Source organism: Brassica napus, chromosome C6, assembly GCF_020379485.1.
Source record: "Brassica napus cultivar Da-Ae chromosome C6, Da-Ae, whole genome shotgun sequence".
NCBI lineage: Eukaryota > Viridiplantae > Streptophyta > Magnoliopsida > Brassicales > Brassicaceae > Brassica > Brassica napus.
This window is the reverse complement of record NC_063449.1, coordinates 46749063-46774343: the sequence shown is the minus strand read 5'-3', so window position 1 is coordinate 46774343 and position 25281 is coordinate 46749063. Positions and strand designations below refer to the sequence as shown.

Sequence of the window (25281 nt, the reverse complement as noted above, 5' to 3'; positions counted from 1 at the left end):
TACAACCACTGATAAAAGAGTTGAAGGATTTGTGGTCAACAGGGGTGAGGACGTATGACTGTTCAACGAAGACGAATTTTACGATGCGAGCGATGCTTTTGTGGACCATAAGTGATTTCCCTGCCTATGGGATGTTGTCTGGATGGACTACACATGGGAGATTAGCTTGTCCATATTGTAATGGAACGACAGATGCGTTTCAACTGAAGAATGGTAGGAAGACAAGTTGGTTTGATTGTCACCGTCGATTTCTTCCCATTGGCCATCCTTACCGAAGAAACAAGAATTTGTTTAGGCACAAAAGGGTTGTGAGAGACACTCCTCCTCCATATCTAACTGGAGAACAAATTGAAGCGCAAATCGACTACTACGGAGCTAACGAAACAGTTCGTTGGGGTGGTAATTGGCATGTCCCTCGTAATATGCCAGATTCTTACGGTGTTCATCACAACTGGCACAAGAAGAGTATATTTTGGGAGTTGCCATATTGGAAGGATCTTCTTCTGCGCCACAACCTCGATGTGATGCATATAGAGAAGAATTTCTTTGAGAACATCATGAATACAATATTGAATGTCCCAGGGAAGACAAAAGACAACATAAAATCGAGGTTGGACTTGCCGGATATTTGCTCAAGAAGCGAGTTACATATTAAAAGCAATGGACAAGTTCCCGTTCCGATATTCAGATTATCTTCAGAAAAAAAGTCGGTGTTGTTCAACTGGGTGGCATCAGAAGTGAAGTTCCCCGATGGGTATGTTTCGAATCTCTCTAGATGTGTTGAAAAGGGTCAAAAGTTCTCCGGGATGAAGAGTCATGATTGTCATGTATTTATGCAACGACTACTGCCCTTTGCATTTGCGGAGCTACTTCCAACAAACGTACATGAAGCACTTGCAGGTACGTAGTGTATTATATCACAATAATTTACAAAATAATATATGACTAACAATGTGTTTAATTTTTTTTTGAATATAAAAGGCATTGGAGCATTTTTCAGGGATCTGAGCACACGCACTCTTAAAGAAGAAGTTGTGGAACAGCTTCAGGAGAACATTCCCATCTTATTGTGCAACTTGGAGAAGATATTTCCTCCCGGATTTTTTGACGTCATGGAGCATCTAGCTGTCCACCTCCCATATGAGGCATTGCTTCGTGGACCTGTACATTACGGATGGATGTATCAGTATGAGCGAGCCATGAAATATTTGAAGGGAAAAGCAAAGAACCTCGCCAAAGTTGAAGGTTCTATAATTGCTGGAAGTTTGACGGAAGAAGTTTCTCACTTCACATCGTACTACTTTGCGTCAAAAGTACGTACACGGAGAAGAGCTCCAAGAAGATATGATGATGGTGGTGTTGCGCCAACATATGCAGTTGCTGGTGTTCCAGACATCTTTAGCCAGATTGGGCGACTCGGTGGGAAGTGTAAAGAGGTTTGGTGGTCGAGTGAAGAAGACGCTCATAGTGCACACACCTATATTCTACTCAATTGCGAAGATCCATTGATGCGTTATTTTGAAAGGTAACATATATTGACACTTCGAAACACATATAAGTATAATTAATTGTATAATTGCGAGAGATTCATTCCTATAAAATGTGATTTTACAGCCTATTTGTTTCTCAAGTCGAAGAAACATTTCCTGGTATATCCACAAGTGACGTAGACAAAAGGAAAGATCAACACTTCATTAAGTGGTTGCGGAATCAGGTACTAACTAAAACTTTTTTTCATACATTATCTGTATTTCATTAACATTCTCTTTATTTTTGCAGGTTGATTATGACGACGACGATGCAGATTATCCTAAGTGGTTACACGAAGTAATTCAATCTCCACTTGTAAAGGTCACCACATCACAGATGTATTTCACACGAGGCTATACTTTTCATACATATGACTATGGTAGACAGCGGGCGACCAGTAACTATGGAATATGTGTGAAAGGGGAAACAGATTTCTACGGGATCTTGACGGAGATTATTGAAGTCGAATTTCCAGGGATACTGAAGCTGAAATGCGTCCTCTTCAAATGTGAATGGTTCGACCCCGTCGTCAACAGAGGTGTTCGGTCTAACAAATTCGGTGTAGTTGATGTCAACGGTGGACGAAGGTACAACAAATTCGAGCCTTTCATCTTAGCTTCACAAGCAGACCAAGTTAGCTTCCTTCCATACCCTCGGATGAGAGATTCAGGTATAAATTGGTTAGCAGTGATCAAAGTTACACCTCGAGGACGAATCATCAGTGGAGAAGAACCACCATTGCAAGAAGAACAGATAAATGAAGTCGAGGAACCTGAACAAGAAATTGATGACATCCTTCTCATTGATCCGCATAATCACGAGTACGAAGATCTTACCGATGATGCCACAGACGAAGCTGTTGAAGACGAGTTTAATGAAAATGATGATGTTTCTAGTGATGACGAGAATGTCGATGTATCCGATTGATGTATTTGTTTTATGAATAAGATGAGGGAGTTTGTTTTATGAATAAGATAATGTGGGGTTTGTTTTATGAATAAGGTAATGCTGGGAGTTTGTTTTATGAATAAGCAAATGTGGGATATTGTGGTTTGGAATGGAAATAAAGATGGAGTTTGGAATATATGAAGTAGAAAATAAGGAATATGGGGTTTCGGGTTTTTGGTTTCGGGTTTTGGGTTTTGGGTTTCGGGTTTGGGCTTTCGGGTTTCGGGGTTTGGGGTTCTAGGGATATATGAAGTAGAAAATTAAAGATGGGGGTTTGGAATATATGAAGTAGAAAATTAAAGATGGGGGTTTGGGTTTCGGGTTTCGGGTTTGGGGTTTCGGGTTTGGGGTTTCGGGTTTCGGGTTTGGGGTTTCGGGTTTAGGGTATGGGGTTTGGGGGTTGGGGTTTCGGGTTTCGGGTTTCTGATTCTAGGGATTTAAACATAACACTCGTTAATTCCACGTAAGCACAAATCGTCGTAAAGTCCACGCAGGATGAAATCGTCGTAAAGTCCACGCAGGATGAAATCGTCGTAAAGTCCACGTAGGATGAAATCGTCGTAAAGTCCACGCAGGATTAAATCGTCGTAAAGTCCACGTAAGACAACGAGGAAATAACGACGAAACCTAAAATTAAATATGGGGTTTGGGGTTCTAGGGATATATGAAGTAGAAAATTAAAGATGGGGGTTTGGAATATATGAAGTAGAAAATTAAAGATGGGGATTTGGGTTTCGGGTTTCGGGTTTGGGGTTTCGGGTTTGGGGTTTCGGGTTCCGGGTTTGGGGTTTCGGGTTTCGGGTTTCGGGTTTCGGGTTTCGGGGTTGGGGTTTCGGGGTTGGGGTTTCGGGTTTGGGGTTTCGAGTTTCGGGTTTCGGGTTTCGGGTTTGGGGTTTCGGGTTTTGGGTTTCGGGTTTCGGGGTTGGGGTTTCGGGTTTCGGGTTTCGGGTTTCGGGTTTCGGGTTTGGGGTTTGGAATATATGAAGTAGAAAATTAAAGATGGGGGTTTGGAATATATGAAGTAGAAAATAAGGAATATGGGGTTTGGGGTTTCGGGTTTCGGGTTTGGGGTTTCGGGTTTGGGGTTTCGGGTTTCGGGGTTGGGGTTTCGGGTTTCGGGTTTGGGGTTTCGGGTTTAGGGTATGGGGTTTGGGGGTTGGGGTTTCGGGTTTCGGGTTTCTGATTCTAGGGATTTAAACATAACACTCGTTAATTCCACGTAAGCACAAATCGTCGTAAAGTCCACGCAGGATGAAATCGTCGTAAAGTCCACGTAGCATAAAATCGTCGTAAAGTCCACGTAAGACAACGAGGAAATAACGACGAAACCTAAAATTAAATATGGGGTTTGGAATATATGAAGTAGAAAATTAAAGATGGGGGTTTGGAATATATGAAGTAGAAAATAAGGAATATGGGGTTTGGGGTTTCGGGTTTCGGGTTTCAGGTTTCAGGTTTGGGGTTTGGGGTTTCGGGTTTTAGGTTTCGGGTTTGGGGTTCTAGGGATATATGAAGTAGAAAATTAAAGATGGGGGTTTGGAATATATGAAGTAGAAAATTAAAGATGGGGATTTGGGTTTCGGGTTTCGGGTTTCGGGTTTGGGGTTTCGGGTTCCGGGTTTGGGGTTTCGGGTTTCGGGTTTCGGGGTTGGGGTTTCGGGTTTGGGGTTTCGGGTTTCGGGTTTCGGGTTTGGGGTTTGGGTTTCGGGTTCGGGTTTGGGGTTTCGGGTTTCGGGTTTCGGGTTTCGGGGTTGGGGTTTCGGGTTTGGGGTTTCGAGTTTCGGGTTTCGGGTTTGGGGTTTCGGGTTTTGGGTTTCGGGTTTCGGGGTTGTGGTTTCGGGTTTCGGGTTTCGGGTTTGGGGTTTGGAATATATGAAGTAGAAAATTAAAGATGGGGGTTTGGAATATATGATGTAGAAAATAAGGAATATGGGGTTTGGGTTTCGGGTTTGGGGTTTCGGGTTTCGGGTTTGGGGTTTGGGGTTTCGGGTTTCGGGGTTGGGGTTTCGGGTTTCGGGTTTGGGGTTTCGGGTTTGGGGTTTGGGGTTTGGGGTTTCGGGTTTCGGGTTTCGGGTTTGGGGTTCTAGGGATTTAAACATAACCCTCGTTAATTCCACGTAGGATGAAATCGTCGTAAAGACCACGTAAAAAGATTTAAACATAAATCACGTTAATTCCACGTAAGCAAAATCGTCGTAAAGTACACGTAAAGAAAAACACGGGCCTTTGTGATTCCTCGCCATTTCCTCGTAAAAAAAAACACGGGCCTTTGTAACTGCTCGCTATTTCGTCGTAAATTTACGACGAATTTGCGACGATATGTAATCTTATATATACACCCGACCGCTCACTCTTTCTTTCCTCTCTACTTCCTCTCTACTTCCTCTCCATTTCGTAGCAATGGTAAGCCTCTCTGATTCCTCTCTAATTTGGTTAGTTTAGGATATATTAGGTGGTTAGTACAGGGAATTTAGATAGGTTTGCGGATTTTATGTTATTTAGTGTTGATTAGGTGGATAATGTTGGAAAATATATTGTTGATGTTAATTTTAAAAATTTCATTTTTTTTTCCAGGTTCGAAAAGGAAGACTTACTGCCCATTACAGAGAGATCTTCGGTGAGCCGGGTAGTCGTTTAGACCCGGCCTCTTCTTCCGCTCCCAGTTCTTCGGGCCAGGAGACTGTCCCCGAGACTCAGTACACTCAGAGAGTCTCTGGGTCTACTTCTTCTAGTGCACCATCGGCTCCTCATGTGCCTCCTCCGATGCCTCCTCCTGTGCCTCCTCCGATGGCACCTCCGATGGTCGCTGATATTCATCCTGATCTGATGGTGCCTCCGAGTGCTCCTTACTCGCAGTACACGGTAGAGGACATTCTCAGTCTGCCAGGCAGAGAAGGTTTACCAGTCATCGACCCAGACCGACCGGACGGAACGTTGTGGTATGTTGCATTAATTTTTTTAATTCGTTTAAATATCTTTTATAACATTAAAAAATAATTTATATTTTAAATTTGTATTTTCCAGGTGGGGGGTTGACGGATGTCTTGCATCGGACGTAACCGACACGATCAAGGGTTACTTCTCCATGGCACATCCAAACTGGAGTAAGACGCCTCACTACGTCAGAAAGACGTGGTTCAAAATTTACGCTGTAAGTTTCTATTAATTAATTATATATTTTTTAATTTTTTCATGATTTATATATATACTTTCTAAAAAACTAATTGTTAATTTATTTTTTCCAACAGCAAAAATATAATTGGGCTTTGGGGATCACTGAGAGGGTGAGGAAGAAGTTTAACGCGAAAGCGAAAGTTCGCTTGTTGGACACGGTCTCCAACTGGAAGGGTGACTGGATCGTGAAGGGGTATGAGCGTGGCAAACCCGCTGAGCTCACCACGGACGTGTGGGATGGCCTCATCCGTTATTGGCGCCTTCCTGATTCGATTAGAATCGCCCAGGCTTGCTCTAACTCCCGTAACACGGTCGATGAGCACGGGAACGGGCCGATGCTTCACACTACGGGCCAAAAACCCCACGCCGGTGTCCGTTTGGAAATGGTAATTAAATATTTTATTAAATAATTTTTTTAATAATTATATTAATTTATTCTAACTTTCTTAACTGTTTTTTAGGCCAAAGAGACGGGACATCTCCCGTCTCTTATGGAACTTTACGAGAGGACCCACAAGAACAAGGCGGGCGTATTTGTAGATGGCAAGTCCGAGCAAATCTACAACGACGTAGTTGCTCGGGTTGAAGACCGCCAGACTCAGCTGACCCAGCAGTCTACCGACGGATTACCCGTCACCTTATCCACACTTGAAGTGGATAAGATTTACGAGGAGGTAAATTTTCAAAAAAATTAATTTTTAATTATTCATTTAATTTAACTTTAAATATTTACTTACAATATTTATTTTTTGTTTTTAAGGTTGTCCCTAAAAAAAAGGGACGGACATTGGGTATTGGTTCCGTCAACGATGTTCCGAGAGCGACATCGTCTTATGGTCAGCGACGGGATGATGAAGTCACGGAGCTGCGTAGAGAGTCCGCTCAGCTGCGTAACGAGTTGACCGCGACAAAATCTCGTATGGGTGGAGTCGAGGGCTTCTTAGACGTTATTGCGGCCACAAATCCGGAATGGGAGTCCATGTTGAGGAACATGCGACAACAACATCCCATTCATGGCGAGTCATCCGGCGACGTACATAACGAGGCGGATGTTACGAGGAGGAGTGATGAATTCTACCGGGCGATGAACGACCCTTAGTTTTTTTTTGTTGTTGTATTATATAAATTCAAAACTTATTTATTTATAAAATATTTTCATATGAATTTATTTTTATTTTGAATTTTAATTTATTATTAAATTAAATAATTTTAATTATTTTTTTATTATATTTTAAAATTCTGTAAAATAATAAAAACGAAGTAAATTCGTAGCTAATGTACGACCTCTTTACGTGGAAATCTTACGAGGAAATGACGAGAAACAGTTTACGAGTATTTTACGAGGAAGTATTTACGAGGAAATAACGAGGAAATGTTTACGACCATTTTACGAGGAAATCATTTCGTGGTTGTTACGTGTATTTTGCGAGGAAAATCTTTCAAGGTATTTACGTGTAGATTACGAGGAACTGTTTTCGAGTTATTTACGAGGAATTGTAGCGACGTCCTTACGAGGAATTGTAGCGACGTCTTTACGACGAATCGTTCTACTTCGTCTTTACGACGAAATATATTCCTCGCTAAGTTACGAGGAATTAGCGAGGAAATATGTGTTACGACGGACGTGTAACGAGCAAACGCGTTTCCTCGCTAATTCGTCGTAAAGCCTCTTTTACGACGAAATAACGAGGAAAACCGCCCTCGTTAAGATTATGTTTTCTTGTAGTGGTGTGAGATGTAGTAACAAGATCCTTGATGGCAAATTGAGACGAAACCCCATCTTATTTTATTTTTTGGAAAATAGTTAACGTTTAAAATTTGGGTTAGATTAGGGAGATTTACTGAAGTGAGATTGCCTTTTTAAGGGAAGAAGAGAGAATAATTTTTTTGAAAGATAAGAGAGAATAAATAAAAATAAAAAAGTTATTCTCTCTTCCCCCTTTAAAAGATAAGAGATTTTTTTTTTTAAAAAGAATAACTTGCACTCAGATTATAATAATCGCGTTTCAAGGACTGCAAAACATAGTAAAAGTGATTCTCTATGTTTTGAAACAAGGTTCATTGTTTCAGAATTAGGTATGCTTTAACGCAAGTATTTATTCATTGGATGGTTTTTGGTTCAGGTCCAAAAGGTTGAGACATACTTATAAATGTATACTAAGTGTTTTCCTGCACCATGTGCAGTGAGAAAATAGTAAAATCTATAATATTTAATAAAATTTATTTCTAAATATAAGTTAGATTTAAAAAATTTCTTACTAATATTTAATATAGATTTGATATATATTAAATCAATTTTTATAAAACTAATAAAAATGATATAGCATTGTATAATTATCAAAAATTTAGCCTAAACAATATTTATAAAATTTGTAAGTATATAAAAAACTAATGATCTTACGATTAGATATTTAAATTTTAAAAAAATTGTAGAAAAAAGCTTTAGTAATACAAATTGTATAATTATACAAAAATAATAATATTTCAAAATTTGAAATGTTATATATGAATATATTTATTTTATAGATGATGTATGATCTATTACCATATTTAAAAAAAGTTTACCAAAAGAAAATATCAATATTAAATGTAATATATAAATTATTACCATATTCTAATAAGTTTGCCAAAAATATAAATCAATATTAAATAAAATTATCCATGTCATATTTTTCCGGAAGCCAAGTCATCAATTTCAGTAGTCATGTCATATTTGTTTTGTGAAATTGATTGTAGAGAGGACATGTGGCAAAATCACTTCGCAAATATAGTCTAGAGGATGTGCAACTATATATATATATATATATATATCTAGTTTTTTTTTTGTCAAAATATATATATATCTAGTTATCGATGAAAAATATGCGTAGAGCTTGATCCTTGTGGCCATGCATATGAAAGGTAGCTACATACACAGTGGCGGATCTAGAATACATTTTTATCGGGAGCAAAGATGAATTATATTAGCAAACAATAATATATGAGCACGGGCATAACTAAATTTTAAAGAAATTACACTCGATTTTAAAATTTTATCTCCCTTACTACATATGAGATTAGTACATCTACATGTGGTTATTCTACTTAGCAATTCGATTTATTGTACTGTATATCTTATGTATAACTTAATATTACCAAATAAATGATAAACTATTTTAACGTATACGTGGTGAGCGGATTAAAATGAAAGCTATAAACGGTTTTGAATGGAATTATATAGGTTGCTAATAATTCAAGGAGACTCTTTAGCTTAGTAAGATTTTGTGTATTGACAAGTTCGTAACTAGTACGGAGTAATAAGCGGCTGGGCCCCCGAATCAGACCGTGTTGTAAAAGCCCACTAACGTCAAAAAATTAAAGTGTTTTTTTTTTGCTTTTGTTGCTACTCTGTTCATGCCAAGTCCATGCACATGGTGTGAGTCTGATGATGCTTAGACAATTAAGCTTCAGATCCTTCTCTTCTCCCATTTTCTTTACGTACAATCGGACGGTCCTGATTTCACCAAAGAATCTGCCATCCAAGCCATCAAAGACGGTAAAAACAGTATGCACGTGGACACGGCCTACCCGATAGCTCAACTCTACTATAGCTTCTAGGTTTCGTGAAGACACGGGTCTTGTCGTTGATCCGGAGAAAGAAGTCATTGTTACATCTGGTTGCACAGAAGCCATAGCTGCAACTATGTTGGGTTTGATAAACCCCTGACGACCAAGTCCTTCGCACCTTTTTACTATTCTTGAGAAGCAACGCTCTCTATGGATGGTGCTAATGTAAAAGAATCACTTTTGGTTTTAGCCTCCAGATTTTTTTAAAATTTCTTATATGAATTAAAACCCGTAAACTATATAAAAAAAGAAATTATAAAAATTCTTAAAAATGTGTAATGATTCCAAAATCTCTTGGAAAACAGAGAAACAGTTTACATTACAAGAGAGGAGACATTTGCGTCACTATGCATTAAAAACCATGTCGCTGTGTTCTCAAATGAAACGTATGACAAGCTTTCCTTTGAAATGGATCATATTTCCATAGCGTCTCTTCCCGGTATGTACCAAAGAACCGTGACTATATATGAACTCTCTAGGGAAGACTTTCTCCTTAACCGGATGGAAAACCGGTTGGGCGATTGCACCACCTCATCTAACGTGGGGGATTCGACAAGCGCAGACTTACCTCACGTTCAGGACGTCGACGCCCATGCAATACGCAGCCGTTGCAGCTCTCGAGGCGCCAGGGTGTTACTTCAAGGAGCTGAGAAGAGATTATAGTGCGAAGAAGGAGATTCTTGTTAAGGGTTTGGACTTTGGAAGAAGTTGGGTTTGTAGTGTTTCCCTCGAGTGGGACTTACTTTGTGGTTGTGGATCACACGCCGCTTGGGTTAGTGAACGATGTTGCCTTTTGTGAGTATCTTATCAAAGAAGTTGGGGTCGTTGCGAGCGTTTTTCATTTGGACAAGGAAGAAGGGAAGAGTTTGGTTAGGTTTGCGCTTTGTAATGACGAGGAGAAACTGCGTAGTGCAGTTGAGAGGATGAAACTGAAGCTTAAGTTTGCCACCTCTAGTTGAGAGGATGAAACTGAAGCTTTAAGAGAATACTTTGAAGTCTGAGACTTTGAATTTGGTTTAAGTTTGATTCAGTAAAGCAAAGCTGATAAAGTAAGTTCACGTTGTTATTAAATGAGTAAAGTATTTATTTAATAATTTACTTATTTAATAACAAAAAAATATTAAAACGAGTAAAGTAATAGGCGTTGTTTTCGTCTTATGTATTGATTTGTTTAGTTTGATTAGTAAGTTAATTAATTAAATTAAGGTTGAATATTCTTCAGAAGACTGAAAGTGATGTGATTATTGTATTATTTTGGTCGGATTATCTTTTCCAATGCCGAAAGTTTAAAAAGCTAATTGAATGTGAAGGAACTTAGACTTTTAGATCTTAGTGAACGTGATGTTAGCTTAATTAATCAAATACTTGTATAAAAATGTTTAATCAATGTCATTAGCTGGGCTTCCTCCTTTGAAAAAAACATTGAGATAGACAACGCCCATGTTCGTTTACGTGTCGCGCGAGCTGCGAGCTGCGACCTGCGACTAAGATTACGTTCGTTTACGTGTCGCGCGACTTGCGACTTGCGACCTGCGACTAAACCTGCGACCTGCGACTAAAACTATGTTCGTTTACGTGTCGCGCGACCTGCGATCTGTGACCTGCGATCTGCGACCAGTCGCGCGATCAAAATTTTCTTAATTTTTAGTCGCTGTTTTTTCGGGCGACTTAAATGGGAACCCGCGACTGGTCGCGCGATCAGTCGCGCGACATCAAAACGAACAACAATCTACGACTTGCGACTTGCGACCAATCGCAGGTCGCATGTTACGCGACAGCAAAACGAACAACAACCTGCGACCTGCGATTAGTCGCATGTCGCAGGTCGCAGGTCGCGCGACATGTAAACTAACACGGCCAACGTAGTTTCTAATAACGATATGATTTAGGAGCTGGGCTATCTATATGTAACTATTTTCAACAGAATATCACATTATATGTGAATATAATTACTTGCATTATATAATTATTATCCCATGTGAATTTTATTAGAAAAAGCAAAGACAGAGGCCTAGTAATGCGGAATGCACCATGCGAGGATGTTTGGTAAAACGTTTGTTTTTTCATTCACAAATTTGATCCAAACCCATTTTTTTCTTTCTTCTTCACTTTATTGGCAATATTTGATTCAACAAACAATTCGGGGTTGATTGGCAAGTGCTTTAGAAGTGCTGTAAGATCTCTTTACAGCCTAAATTATTTCTACAGCCCAAAATTTTGTCAATCATACTTTCTAAAGATTTTTTAAAGCTACAGATTTTTCTTTCCTTTTTATTTATTTTTAGCTGTGGAAAGCCATAAATCTAGAGCACTTATTTTTTGCTTTAGAAAATTTATTTGTAAGTCTTTGAATTTTTTTAAACCTACAACTAATATTCTACGGCAAAATTATCTACAGCCACAGCAAAAAAAAATCTACAGATTTATTTCTAAAGCAAAAATATAAAACTACAGCTACTTCCAATCATCCTCTTCATTTTAGTCTATTGTACCGTCTGCTTTTAAATAAATAAAGTAAGCCTTACTAATTTATACAAAAAATTATAAATATTCTTTCCAAGTACAAATCAACTGTTATATAAATATAGAAAATTCCCCCAAAAGCAGAGGTATTTGAAACGAGAAGTTGATTAATCTATTCTATTAAAACACAAGTGTGACCTATTGATGTTAATTGAGTCCAATAAATATTTTCCATGATACCTACCTTTTAATATGATAACTGTATATAAAAAAAATACAAACTTTATACGATAACCACCGCATCAGTTAAACTAATAACCACCACATCAGTTCTCGCCTAACTGCATCAATATATTTGGGCCATAAACATTTAATTTACAAAACCCATTAAAATTGGATCATGGACTTTGATTTACATAATTCATTTATAATTGGTATACAAATTATTATGTGTAATAATAATCTAATTATAATTATATACGAAATTAAATCATGTTTAATTTTAATTTTAATTTTATTTATTTAATCTATCAATTTAATTACTATTTTTTTACTAAACAAAACTGTAACAATATTTTATTATTTTTTAACAAAATAACAGTTTGAAAATAAAGTATCATATTAACGTGTTAAAGGCTATGGCACACATGTATAATTTAACAATATAATAAATTCAATACAATTATACAAATATTTTACTAATCATTTTTTTAAATTACGCAAATACGTTTGTTGATAAAAACACAAGTATGATTACAAAAAATACATATATATTACAAGGAAAGAAACAAATATATAAATTTAATTTTAAATAATATATACAAAACAAATAATATACCCGCCCACGCTCTCTAGTTATATTTAAAACTAGCTAAAGAGCGTCCGCCCTCCTAATAAACCGTCAGATTTTCATCTAACGGTCAGTATTAAAACCAAACCAATTTTTTTTATCACCCGCTCCAAAGCCTCTCTCTCTCTCTCTAAACCAAAGAGAGAGAGCTTCTTCTTCTTTGAATATTCTCCGGTATCGAAAAACTCGAAAAGAACGAGACTTTTCTCTCGGTTTCCTCACCCTTCGCGATGCTCGGCACGGTGGTGCAGCGGCGGTTAAGATTCGGTTATCATCAGTCTCTAGGAAGCTATTAGCTTGTTGGAGAGAGAGAGAGATCATGAGCTACACGAAACTGAAGAGAACTCAATCTTCGTTGCTCAGATCGTCTCCGACGATTCATAGTCTTTCTTCAATCTCAGAATGTGACGTCAGCGACCTTGAAGCTGGTGAGAAGGAGGAGAAACAGAGTAGGAGAAAACAGAGTAAACCATTCGGTTTAATTAACCGAACCGGATCAAACCGAATTAAACCGGGTCTCGTCTTCACACTCTCATCTTTCTTACTGTTCTTCTTCGTCTTCTCTCAAACCGGTACGTCGGAGAATCTCCTCCTCTGTTTAGCCTTCGTCGCCGTCGCTCTGTTCTTAGCGTCGCGGAACATGGCGGTTATCAACCAAACCGTAACCGCAATCAAACAAAAACACAAGCCGGAACCGGTTCAATGGTACATCGGCGATTCAAATCAAGAACCAAGCAATGGAGATGTCTACGAAGGAGAGTTTAACGGAGGAAGAAGATGCAACGGAAGTGGAGTTTACTACTATTACGTTAACGGACGTTACGAAGGAGATTGGGTTAACGGAAGACACGACGGCTATGGAATCGAGTCTTGGTCTAAAGGAAGTAAGTTCAAAGGACAGTACAAGCAAGGACTTAGACATGGTTACGGTGTTTACTGGTTTTACACCGGAGATTCTTACTCCGGCGAATGGTTCAACGGTCAAAGCCATGGCTCAGGTGTTCAGACTTGTGCTGATGGAAGCTCTTATGTCGGAGAGTTTAAGTTCGGTGTCAAACATGGACTTGGATCTTACCAGTTCAGGTAATAAAAAAAAAAAAGATTTCTTTGTGTGTATATATATATATTTGGTAAAATGTATTTTTTGTATTTTTTTTTTTTTTGTGGTAAAATGTATTTTTATTACATAAAGAGATCTCTTTGTTTTGTTTCTGAATTATGAATTGTTGTAGAAATGGAGATAGGTATGCAGGAGAGTATTATGGAGACAAGATCCATGGTTTTGGTGTTTACCATTTTGCTAATGGTCAATATTACGAAGGAGCTTGGCATGAAGGTCGCAAGCAAGGGTATGGCACGTATGGGTTTAGAACCGGAGGTGTAAAATGCGGTGAATGGGATGATGGTAATCTCGTTAACCGGCATCCTCTAGAAACCGGCCCGGTTTATAAAGCGGTTCAGGTGGACTTTAGTTTTTGCCTTGGGAAAGTTACTTGTTGTTTTGATTCAAAGATACTTAACTGTTTAGCTTTGCAGAGTGCTAGAGAGATGGCGAGAAAAGGAGTGAATCAGAGACGGGTCGATGAGCAGGTGATGCGAGCTGTAGCTGCGGCTAACAAAGCTGCAACGGCCGCGAGAGTTGCTGCTGTGAAAGCCGTTCAAAATCAGATGGATGGTAAATTTTGTGAAAAATTAAAATGACAAAAGTAAAGATGACATTAACAAAAGTAGAGTTATTGTTTTCAGTCTTTTATTGTAGCCATGGTAAGCTTGAAATTATGAGAAGCTTTTTACTATGTATATAAGTCATGTTTTGTTCTTTTCTTTTTGGTATACTTTTATGTGGATGATTGATTGATGATGTTTTGATATGATCTGAATCACTGACATAAAATAAAATCAATAATATTTTACTATGAATTAACAGGAAGATTCTTCGAACCCAGACTTGTCAACGTAAGCTTGACAGTAAGCCATATCAAGTAAAAAACTAAAAATGTAATGGGTCGCTATGGCCTGCTGCTGTGAGTCGTCTGACCAAATTAGTTGCGAATAATTTAGTTGCAATACTTTAGGTGAATGCATTCAATATTTTATAGCATTTCTATTTTTTGTGCAATAAGAAATATAAGTTTGAATAGTTACATGTATAAAATCTACCTTATCATTACTTTAAAAAATGTTTAGAGCAGTTTAGTTCTGAAGTTAACGCACAAAATACAACTGTCACTGGTGATAAATTTATTATGGCTAGGTAATGTATTCTGCTCATTTTTTTTGGGTGCGCGTACAAAAGAAATTAGAATGGTTCCAAATAAGTAGGTGATTTTGATATTAAGAAATTAGAAACGACATTCTTGAATGTACCAGCCGATTCAAGTTCAATGCGTAATCTTATGTACTCCACTGATTTTTTTCAGTCAAAGCACAATCAAAATACATACATGTGATAGCTAAGCATTTCGAGTCATTCATACTTTCTAGTTATATCCAACCTTATTTCGGGTATGATGATCATATGAATGAATAAAGTTTTTAACTATTTCTAATGAGATTGTAGTCATATATCAACACTGAAAGTTAAAGACAGAAAAGTTGATTACGTTACGGCAAAAACACGTCCAAAGCATGCCTCGTTAATAAATGGCTGAAGAAGCCATGCATGTGTCCTCATCATAACCATCTCTCTATGATATTATTCTTAATATCTTTGTTTTATGTAGTTTATATCCTTATCATTTCTTAACTGTGTACATTTTTTTCTTTGGATAATTATTATACATGCATGCGTGATAGATACATTGGCAATGACAAAATATTCTTGAATTAACTGCGGTTAGTGTGCCATTTTTTATGTAAGATCGTCAACACTAATTAACACCTAGCTATGCTTAAGTTATGATTAACCATCCTAGCTTCAACTCTGTAGCATCAGTCCTGTATATAATAATTCAAGGTAAATCGAATAATCAGTACGCTAAGGGAAGTAACTGATGACATGGTAACTTTGCTTACACAGACAGTTTGACTCAAAATATATGGACATTCAAACTTTGAAGTCTCTAACTACTCAGCATGCAGAATTGCTCTAAGAAAAAACAGTTGGTCCCATTTTCAAGCTCTATAGAGTTATACACAGAAACTGTACTGTGCCGTATAAATGAATAAGATATTAATTCGCATTAAATATTTCCCTATAGCTACGATAAATAGCATTTATGGAAATTATGGAGATATTTAGACACGAATTTAATTATTCGATGGGTCGACAACAGATTAAGGCTGCCAAACTATTCAATCCGGGACGATTCAAAGCTCCATCAATTGATCGATGAAGAGGACTTTCACAAAGGGCCAGGACTTTATTTTGTGGGCTTTCATAAAAAATGGAATCTACTCTATTGAGTTAAGGTATTAGAGGATGATTAACCCGAGTTTCTTAGGATGAGGTTCTTAGCGGAAGTTAAGAAACTGTTTCTTAACTTCCGCTAAGAACCCCACTCTAAGAATTCCGGGTTAATCATGGTTTTAGCTTATTCACAACTCCTAGCCCCCACCTAGCTAGCGCTAAATATGGCCCAAACAAATAAAAGCTTCAACCAAATGTGGAAAATATCTGTTCCACCAAAACAATCATCCATAGGTTTATGAAAACCAGTATTGAACCTTTATAATAATGATATCAGGATGTAAAGTTTGTAGAAAGATCAGCGAGAGATCCTATATCAAGTCCTTAAGAGACAAAAAAAACATTGGTGTTGCGTGAAACAGTGACATAAACAAGGAAGCTGGAATATAATAGAGTCACCTTTTGTGAAGACGCAAAAAAAAAAAAAAAAAAAAATCAACCCCTCAGACACAATAGAGATCATTCACTTGTTGAATGGAGGTACCAACCCCTCGCAGCATATATTAAAGATGTGATATGTATGTCTAAAATACTTTAATTATAACTATAAGTTTATGGTCATAAGCAGAGAAGAAAACCATGAGGTTGATGATCTAGCCAAGTCTGCAAAAATCCCTGTTCGAAAACGCGGTCGCCTAGGTGCTGTTCGGAGGTTGACCGCGGCGATTATGCCCAAATCGATGTAGCCATACATTGACCCGTGTTGACCCGCTTAAGACTGGCTAATTTCCGTGTTGACCGCCTAATTCCCGTCTAATCTCGCGTTAAACGTCTACGTTTTTTTTCTCCGATCCGTGTAAGTTAAAACACGGTTGATTATTTTTTCTTCTTTACGAATCAAAAAGAGACTGAATATGTAAAATTATATAATTATGTCTAAGAACTTGTATTTTAAAATTAACTAAATATATTATAAATATATTAAATTGTATTTAAAACTAGGTCCCGCATAATCTTCGAGTACTCTCCGATTTTTTGGTAACTCGTTAGGCCCGGAATTATCGCCCGACTAGCGTTTCTAGCGTAGTTCCTAAGAGGGGCAAGAATCATATCTAAAAGTTATGTAATCTCTCGTTTTTAGTTAAAGATATAACGATATAATAATATTTATGTTAATAAGAATCACTTTGCCGACAGAAAAGAAAACAATGTAAATAGTAAAGTACTACTTAATTATTTATAAACTCTCTTATTATAAGTGGGAACTCCATTGTAAGTGCCATAAAATAACTTAAAACACACACATGAAAAAGTCAAAGAAGTGACAAAAGGACCTCTTCTTCATGTGATCTCCTTAAATTAGTGGGTATATTTAATATATATATTAAGAAAATTACATATATGTCGTTAATTCCTTTCGAGCAACAAACAACTTGAAGAAACTACACGACGAATCATAATTGATAGATTTAAAAGAATAAATTGAATGAAATAATGTGAAATGAAATTGTTTCGTATAGAATAATATGGACCGAGGGATCAACTGAAACTCCATAGCTGAATATCAGCATCGTCGTATAAGTCATCCATCGTTGTCTTGGAGCTGTGTGGAGAATAATCGAAGGCTCCGTTGATGAAGAACATCTCACTATGATCATACCATGATGGATCCATCAAAGACACATGTTCATCAGCGAATGATGCCATCAACGATACTAAGTCATCATCATTATGATGATCATCTGGTGGAGAAGAAGCTGCTGAAGATGAAGGAGACGGATGGTTTTGAATACCATCATCATGATGATCATCAGCATCATTGGATAAGGAGGGAGGGGTAAATACGTCAGAAGAGATGGAGTTAGCAGCTTGAGCGGCGACCTTTTGGATTGATTTAGGGGACAGAGGAGTCTTTTCATCGATGTCAATAAGAAACTGAGAAGTAGTGCTTGGGAAGTTGAGATTGGCTTTAGGGCCTTTAAGACACAAGAGAGCAGCATCGTAAGCCCTAGCAGCTGCTTCTGCGGTTGAGTAAGAACCTAACCAGATTCTTGTCTTTTGATTTGGTGCCCTAATCTCAGAGACCCATGATCCCCAGCTTCTCATTCTTACTCCTTTGTATTTCTTTATCTTGTCCTTACCAGATTGATGATGCAATGCCAACGAGGAAGAAGTAAAAGAAGAAGATTGAGACAGTGACGATGAGGAAGTGGTAACTTGGATCTTACGTTCTTGTTTCACCATATTGTATGATAATGTTGTGTGTTTGATATAAATGTTAATGTGAGAAAAAGTATTTTTGATGGAAAATAATGTTGAGGAGAGGAGATTATATAGAGCTATGGACTGATTTGGAGAGGAGACAATAATGGTTTATTTTATAAATTATAAATGGGTCAAATGAACTAGGAGGATTTTTTGTGTAATGTGACGTTTTTGGTGCATGACAGGTGTTTTTATTAGTATTTTTTGTTTACCCACATAATAACAAATGGATATGTCAGATATTGTTTCTTATTTATGTTTGTATATTATGTATGTATTATATCATATTTAACAAGAATGTGATTTGTTGAAATTCTTGGTTTTATTAGAGGAAAAAGGTAATACTGTATATATAGTAAGATTGATTAAATAGGTAATACTTCATATATAGTAAGATTGATTATATTAACTGGTTAATAATATGAGAATTTAGATACTTATTTGCATTCAAATACTACTTAATTTGTTACATTTGAAGGTTATTTTATATGTATATATGTTAACCTGAAAAATAAAAGAAGCATGTACATCTAGCTGTACGGAATCCACTTGGTGAAGAAATCGAGGACTCCTTAAAATAATTGAGGTTGAGGTTTTTATTGCTATCACTTTCTTGAAATGCAAATCACAGCTGCGTTTGAATGTGTCAAATCCTACGATCTTTCGGAGAAAGTGACTAATCAAACCTGCTCATTGGTCTATGTTATTAAACGAGTTAATTTACATTATATTATGTTTTAAATTACATTATGCTTTAATCAACTGGTGGTAAAAAGTCCTAACATAATATGCAGACAAATGCTCACTGTTTTTTTTTTAAAAGTCATATGTTCGGAGACTTTTTAACTTGCATCCCATTTCATAGGCCACTTCTTCACACCATGTGATATTTACTCTATAATAAGTTTTTTTTTTTAAATACCTATTAAATTGACTATGGTCTAAATTGTAAAATATTGATTTTACTGAAAAAGAAGAATGATTGATAAATGGAGTTATAAAGAAACAATAAACCAAAAGGGGAATACATATATATAATAAATAAACTACATAGGATTCTGATATGAAGGGCCAAGGGGAGGCAGCTTCGTGAAGTAACATGTTAGGTCTCACAAAAAATGATAAACTAAAATAAAACCTAAGCCCTTATTTAAAAAGGTATAGACAACAATTAAGCAAGTAAAATATAAGATATTTCATGAATGGTATTTTAAAAATATGAATTGAAATGGAAACGCGCAGCCAAATAGTGAAGATCAATATTGGTGAAGGTCTGAAGTGAGTGAAGTCACTTCAAACAACAGCTGTTTACACTCTGTCTTGCTGCTGCACAAAACCGCGTTTTCATATTTTATTTTAGTTTTGGTTTTCAAAAACAATAGTATCTTTTATTTATTTATTAATACGTTATTAACACTTCTTACACACATAGACAAAGGTGTAATAAGTCGACAAATTGGTAAAAGAATCTGTATACGACTGTGGTGTGAGTTTTTACTGACGGTCTCAATAAGCATTATCTTTGATATCAACGTAACAAAACTATTTGATTCAATCAACACACATCATATATAAGCCAAAGTTACTTTAAGTTAACTTTGCTCTTTGTCCTTTTTTATAATAACTACATATATCTCAAATTTAGGTTAGATTTTGTGGTTTAAGAGGCTCTTTATACAAAAAAAAGGTGTTAGATACCACAATGCATCGTGCATGCATGTGAAAATATGGAGGTGTGTGTAGATAGATCCTAAAGTAAGATAATGAATTAAAAAGAAGCATGTGTATTTTTGGCAAAAGCCAAAACAAACCTTAGTATGACTTTAGACACGCAAGAGCACATGATCGAAGAGTTGAGATATAGCATGTTCTTTTTGGGGACATGTTCCACTTTCTCACAAAGGCTCAAGGGGGGACTTAATTATGACTTATGAGACTTGTCTTCCCTTGTACATTTCACACTTTGGTCCTAAGCAAACCCTTAAAGGTCAAAGAGAGGCGGTTTTTGTCAGCTTTCCAGCACATAATATTCTTTTTTTTTTGCATGAAGAAAATAAAGCATGTCGAGGCTTCTTCCATTTCCACTAGACCTTAATTTTAATTTACCACTTTATATTTTATTTTTTTTGGTGTAAACCACTTTATATCTTTTTGGATTTTGTGTGTTTGTTTCGCAACTATTTGCAGGTATGAGTTATTATCCGTCAAAAATTAACACGTTATCAATTTTAAATTACATCTAGACGAAAAATGCATAGCCATGACGCTGCCTAGCTAGTGTAATACAGTGATTAGCGAGTGAGATACAGTGGTTTAGAGAATATATTTGATTCCATGTTTGATATAGTTTAAAACATTTCGATGTTCGAGTTGGTATGCGAACAATCTTATGGAACAAAATGTAAAACACAGAGATAAGTAGAAATATATAAATTACCAAAATATGTAACTAATGTACTGGTGTGCACACTACACGTTTCACATTGGAAAACATTATCAAATTTTTCAAAATATTTTTCATCTTAGATATAGATTAGTGTTCTCATACACGTACACGTATCCAGGTATATATCATTTGTTTACTGATAATATCTTGATAGCTAGTTGGTTTGTTTGGTTAATTCATCAATCGAACGTGATCTTTGTTTTTCTGTATAATTCTTTTCATATGCATGATCTCTTATTACCTTTTTCTGAACGTGATTTTTTTGTTTACGACTGCCGGCATATGACCAGAGTCGTGCTTACCTTTGTAAAAATAAGGCATGAGCCTCCGCCCCATATTTTTATATCAGAATTATGGATCCTACTAAGATAGACAATCCACTAGTTGATGAGTTTTATAATCTTTTGCATATATATTCGTTTATAGAGTCATTATTCATTTTTACATTTTAGTTTAGTCTCTCAGTTTGAGATTATAATATGTTCACATGTATCATGATTTTTTTTATTATATGACATGTTGATGGTGTATTTTTCATGTTTTATGCTCCACGAATAACCGTAAAGTACATGCGTGTCTTTCTCTAGCGTTAGAGTCTGAGTTTTGTAATTGAAAGGATAAACTTTTAAAAATTCCACTACTACAACTACGAGTAAGATCCATTTCAGAATCTGTGCTTTCAGTGAACATGGCATGAAGTAGCACACAGTTGTGAATCTACCATTGAAGTTGTTTGCAAACACACAGAAACAAAAAATTCATGAAAAGAGCATCTGAAAATTGCATTAAGCCCCCTAAACGGTTCGCACGACCCATCTAGTAAAGAATCAACTTTATTGGATGGATAGCACTATTAGATTATACCCCACATTTGATAATTTGTAATCTACAAATTAAATTTATATAATATCCTCGGAACTTACAAGAACAAACAACATATATGTATTTGTTACGCGCTAGCCCATACCGGGCGGCTTCACTGTAATTGTAGTACCGTACTCCCTCCTCTGTACCTTCCCAACATATATGTATTTACAAATGCTATCTAACAATATCTTCGATTACTTTCAAATATAAATATAAAAAACCTATGAATAAATAACATATATAGATGTTGACCAAAAAAAAAAAAAAAATAACATATATAGATATGTCTACATACAGATTTCTTTTATTATCTATAAAAACTGGCAATATGGTACGGCTTTGGCGTGAGAAATTTCGAAGAAGGTGTAAGATAGGGTATGATATGAAAAATAAAATAATTAATGTAGGGCTACCTAGAGCCAAATAATATATAACGTGATATTCGATCTATTGAAATTTTAGACACGCTGAATAAATTTATTGAGCGAATTGAGGATGGAGAAATTTCTAGGAACGTAGATATAACTGAGTTTCATCATTATGGCATGGGACACTCTCTTTTTTTGGGTATAACATTAATATTTGTTTATTTCGCAAACAAATAAAATAAATCATACTCGAGGAATAGTGTGAGAACTCGAAACAATTGTACAAAATAAATTCATGTATACATGGGCGGATCTAGACACTACAAGAAAACATGCCTATAACGAGGAAAAATTACGAGGAAATATATTCCTCGTAAATTTACGAGAAAATTACTACGATTTTACGACAAAACTGAATTTCGTCGTAAAGTCGTAGTAAAGTTACAAGGAAAATGTTTCGTGGTAATTTACATGTAAATTTACGTCGATTTTACGAGGAAAGAGAAAATTCGTTGTAAAGTCCTTGTAACTTTACAAGGCTTTTACGACGAAACATGTTACCATTAATTTTTGTGAAAACGTATTTTAAGCATGCTTTACCAAACTGATACCCTCGGTTTAGAGATTTTGGAATAACTTGATTAGCTGCTATCAAAGTTACACCTCGTGAACGAATAGTTGCTAGAGAAGAATCACTTTTGCAAGAAGAAGTGTGTATCACTGAAGTGGAAGTATCTGAACAACAAACTGATGACATCCTTCTAATTGATGTTGATAACCGTCAATATGAAGATCTTTTCGACGATATGACGGATGAAGAAAGTGAAGAAGAGTTCGATGCAAGCGATGATAATCATTGTACTGATATTGTTGAAAACTCGAATGATTCAGAATGATGTAATATATGTTTTAAATATTTTTTTAAAAATATATAAATCAGTTTAAGACTTAATGCAAGTGTATATTGTTTGGTTATAATAATTATTTGTTGGCTTTTAAGGATTTAATTGGAGTTTAGGGTTTAAGAGAAAATAGGATAAATGGGAGAATGGGGGAATGGGGTAAAAGGGATATGAGGTTATAGGTAAGATACTTTGGGAGTTAGGGATTTGATTTTCAGGGATTCAGATATAGTCGTAGTAAATTCGTCGTAATGGAAAACACGGGCCTGGTATATTCCTTGTAATACACGTGTCCTTGTAAATTCGTTGTAATCATTTCCTTGTAAATTCGTTGTAAAGATTTCCTTGTAAATTCGTTGTAATGCTCCCTTGCAAATTCGTTGTAACTCTAAAAACGCGGGCCTGGTAGATTTGTCGTAAACATGTGTCCTTGTAAATTCGTTGTAATTCTTTCTTTGTAAATTCGTTGTAATGCGTTCCTTGTGAATTCGTTGTAACTTTACAAGGATTTTTTTCACGAAACATGTTACCATTATTTTTGGTGAAAACGTGTTTAAGCTGTTTTACCAAACTGATTTTGTTGTAAGCATTCTCAAGCAAGTTAACTTCATTTCATACCCTCGGTTTAGAGATTACAGAATAATTTGATTATTTGCTATCAAGTGGTTGTTTGATTATAGTACTTATAACTTGCGTTTTAAGGATTCAATTGGAGTTTAGGGTTTAAGAAAAAATATGATAAAGGGGATGATGTGGTAAAAGGGTATGGTGTAAATAGATAAGTGATTTTGGGGTTTAGGGATTTGATTTTCGGGGTTTCAGATATAGTCCTAGTAAATTCGTCGTAATAGAAAACACACGGGCCTGGTAGATTCCTCGTAATACATGTGTCCTTGTAAATTCGTTGTAATGCTTTCCTTGTAATTTCATTGTAAAACTTTCCTTGTAAAGTCGTCGTAAAATTTTCCTTGTAAATTCGTCGTAAATATTCCTTGTAAATTCGTTGTAATTCTAAAAACGCGGACCTGGTAGATTCCTCGTAACACTAAAAACGCGGGCCTGGTAGATTCCTCGTAAAATTACGACGACTTTACGAGGAATGTTGTTTTCTTATATAAACTCGACACATGAATGAGGAATGCCTCCTTCATTCATCTCAAACCACTCCTCTCCTTCTCTCAAATATATGTTGTTTTTAATATTAATTTAGGTTTAGGTGGTTAGTTTAGGTAATTAGTTTAGGTGATTAGTTTAGTTAATTAGATTAGGTGGTTAGTTTAGGTGGTAATTTTAGGTAACAAAACTATATTCAAATATTAGGTTGAGGCATTTAAACGACTGATTAGATATTTTTTTTAAAAGTTAAATATATTTTATTTTCTTATAATTTTATGTAATTAATTATATTAATATGTTTCTTTTTTCAAGGTAGCTCCTAAAAAGATGGAACTGACGGTATGAATAAGCTTCATCAATGAAGCCACAAGGACGACTTCATCCTACTCTTCGAGACGGAACCCATAGATGAAGTACGAGACTCTCCATGAAGAAACACCTCCAACAACTACTTCGACGGCGTTCTCCCTTAGCTTTTTATTTTTCAATTTTTTGTTTTCTATTATTAATTTGAATATTATTTTATGACATTTATATATTTTTTTAAAAAAATATTTTAATTTTCAATATTTTATTTTATAAATTATATATTTTGATTTTGAATATTTCATAATAATATAATAATATGACAATGAGATGTAAATTTCTCGTAAAGATTACGAGGATTTTACAAGTACTTCCTTGTAAAATCCTCGTAATCTTTACGGGAAATTAACTAGGAAATACTTGTAAATTCCTCGTAAATATTACAAGGACTTTACATTAAAAGACTTGTAAATTCGTCGTAAATTGTACAAGTACTTAAAGACGATTTTACAAGGAAACTATACGAGTCTTTTACGATGAAGCGTAACTACGAAACTACGACGAAATACTCTCTTTCGCTTTTACAACGAATTTATTTCGTCGTAAATGTTACATGGAAGTTACGACGAATCTTGCATTACGACGGACGTTTTACAACGAAACGCTATTCCTTGTTAATTCGTTGTAACCCTTCTATTACAACGAATTAACAAGGAATATGACCCTTGTAATAAATATGTTTTCTTGTAGTGAGAAAATAAATTAACATGGGGCACAATATAGAAATACTATGTTATTTTCAAAAAATGTTAGATAAAATTTTAAAAATAAATTATATAATAATTTAATTAAAAAAATAAATTCTATAATAATTTAATTAAAAAAATAAATTATATTATAATTTAATTTTTACATCTTATTTAAGCAAATATTTAAATCAAATAAAAAGATAAATATTTTATAATACTAAGTATTTATTTGGAGTAATATTAAGATAAAAATATATATTACACATATAGTTTCATTATAGAGATATTAGGACTCCTACCAAAAGACTTATGTCTATTTAGCGAAATGCCCAACTGCGATTA

The 25281-nt window shown here is 35.7% G+C and overlaps 2 protein-coding genes and 1 pseudogene across 4 annotated transcripts; 2 read left to right on the top strand and 1 right to left on the bottom strand.

The window, feature by feature from the left end:
* The first annotated feature begins 8794 nt into the window (after nucleotides 1-8794).
* On the top strand, nucleotides 8795-11090 carry LOC106356020 (annotated as a pseudogene).
* Nucleotides 11091-12615: 1525 nt separating this feature from the next.
* Nucleotides 12616-14491, top strand: LOC106385938 (phosphatidylinositol 4-phosphate 5-kinase 1). Of its 3 annotated transcripts, XM_013825838.3 has the most exons (3): nucleotides 12626-13654; nucleotides 13804-14032; nucleotides 14108-14491. In XM_013825838.3, the coding sequence occupies exons 1-3, from the start codon at nucleotides 12891-12893 to the stop codon at nucleotides 14270-14272; spliced, it is 1158 nt and encodes a 385-aa protein (XP_013681292.1). In that variant the 5' UTR covers nucleotides 12626-12890; the 3' UTR covers nucleotides 14273-14491. The 3 variants fall into 3 exon arrangements, with proteins under 3 accessions (XP_022558755.1, XP_013681291.1, XP_013681292.1); XM_022703034.2 differs by having other exon boundaries at nucleotides 12616-13654; nucleotides 13816-14491; XM_013825837.3 differs by having other exon boundaries at nucleotides 12622-13654; nucleotides 13804-14491.
* A 2773-nt stretch (nucleotides 14492-17264) lies between these two features.
* On the bottom strand, nucleotides 17265-18263 carry LOC106385937 (ethylene-responsive transcription factor ERF013-like). The gene has a single exon (XM_013825836.3). It carries the CDS (start codon nucleotides 18162-18164, stop codon nucleotides 17460-17462), a length of 705 nt encoding a protein of 234 aa, XP_013681290.1. The 5' UTR covers nucleotides 18165-18263; the 3' UTR covers nucleotides 17265-17459.
* Nucleotides 18264-25281: the final 7018 nt, after the last annotated feature.

Excerpts from the sequence above, each read along its gene's own strand:
- LOC106385937 (XM_013825836.3), bottom strand. The coding sequence starts at position 18,164 with ATGGTGAAACAAGAACGTAAGATCCAAGTTACCACTTCCTCATCGTCA.
- LOC106385938 (XM_013825837.3), top strand. The coding sequence starts at position 12,891 with ATGAGCTACACGAAACTGAAGAGAACTCAATCTTCGTTGCTCAGATCG. Across the intron at positions 13,655-13,803 it reads CTTGGATCTTACCAGTTCAG|AAATGGAGATAGGTATGCAG; the intron begins GTAATAAAAAAA and ends GAATTGTTGTAG.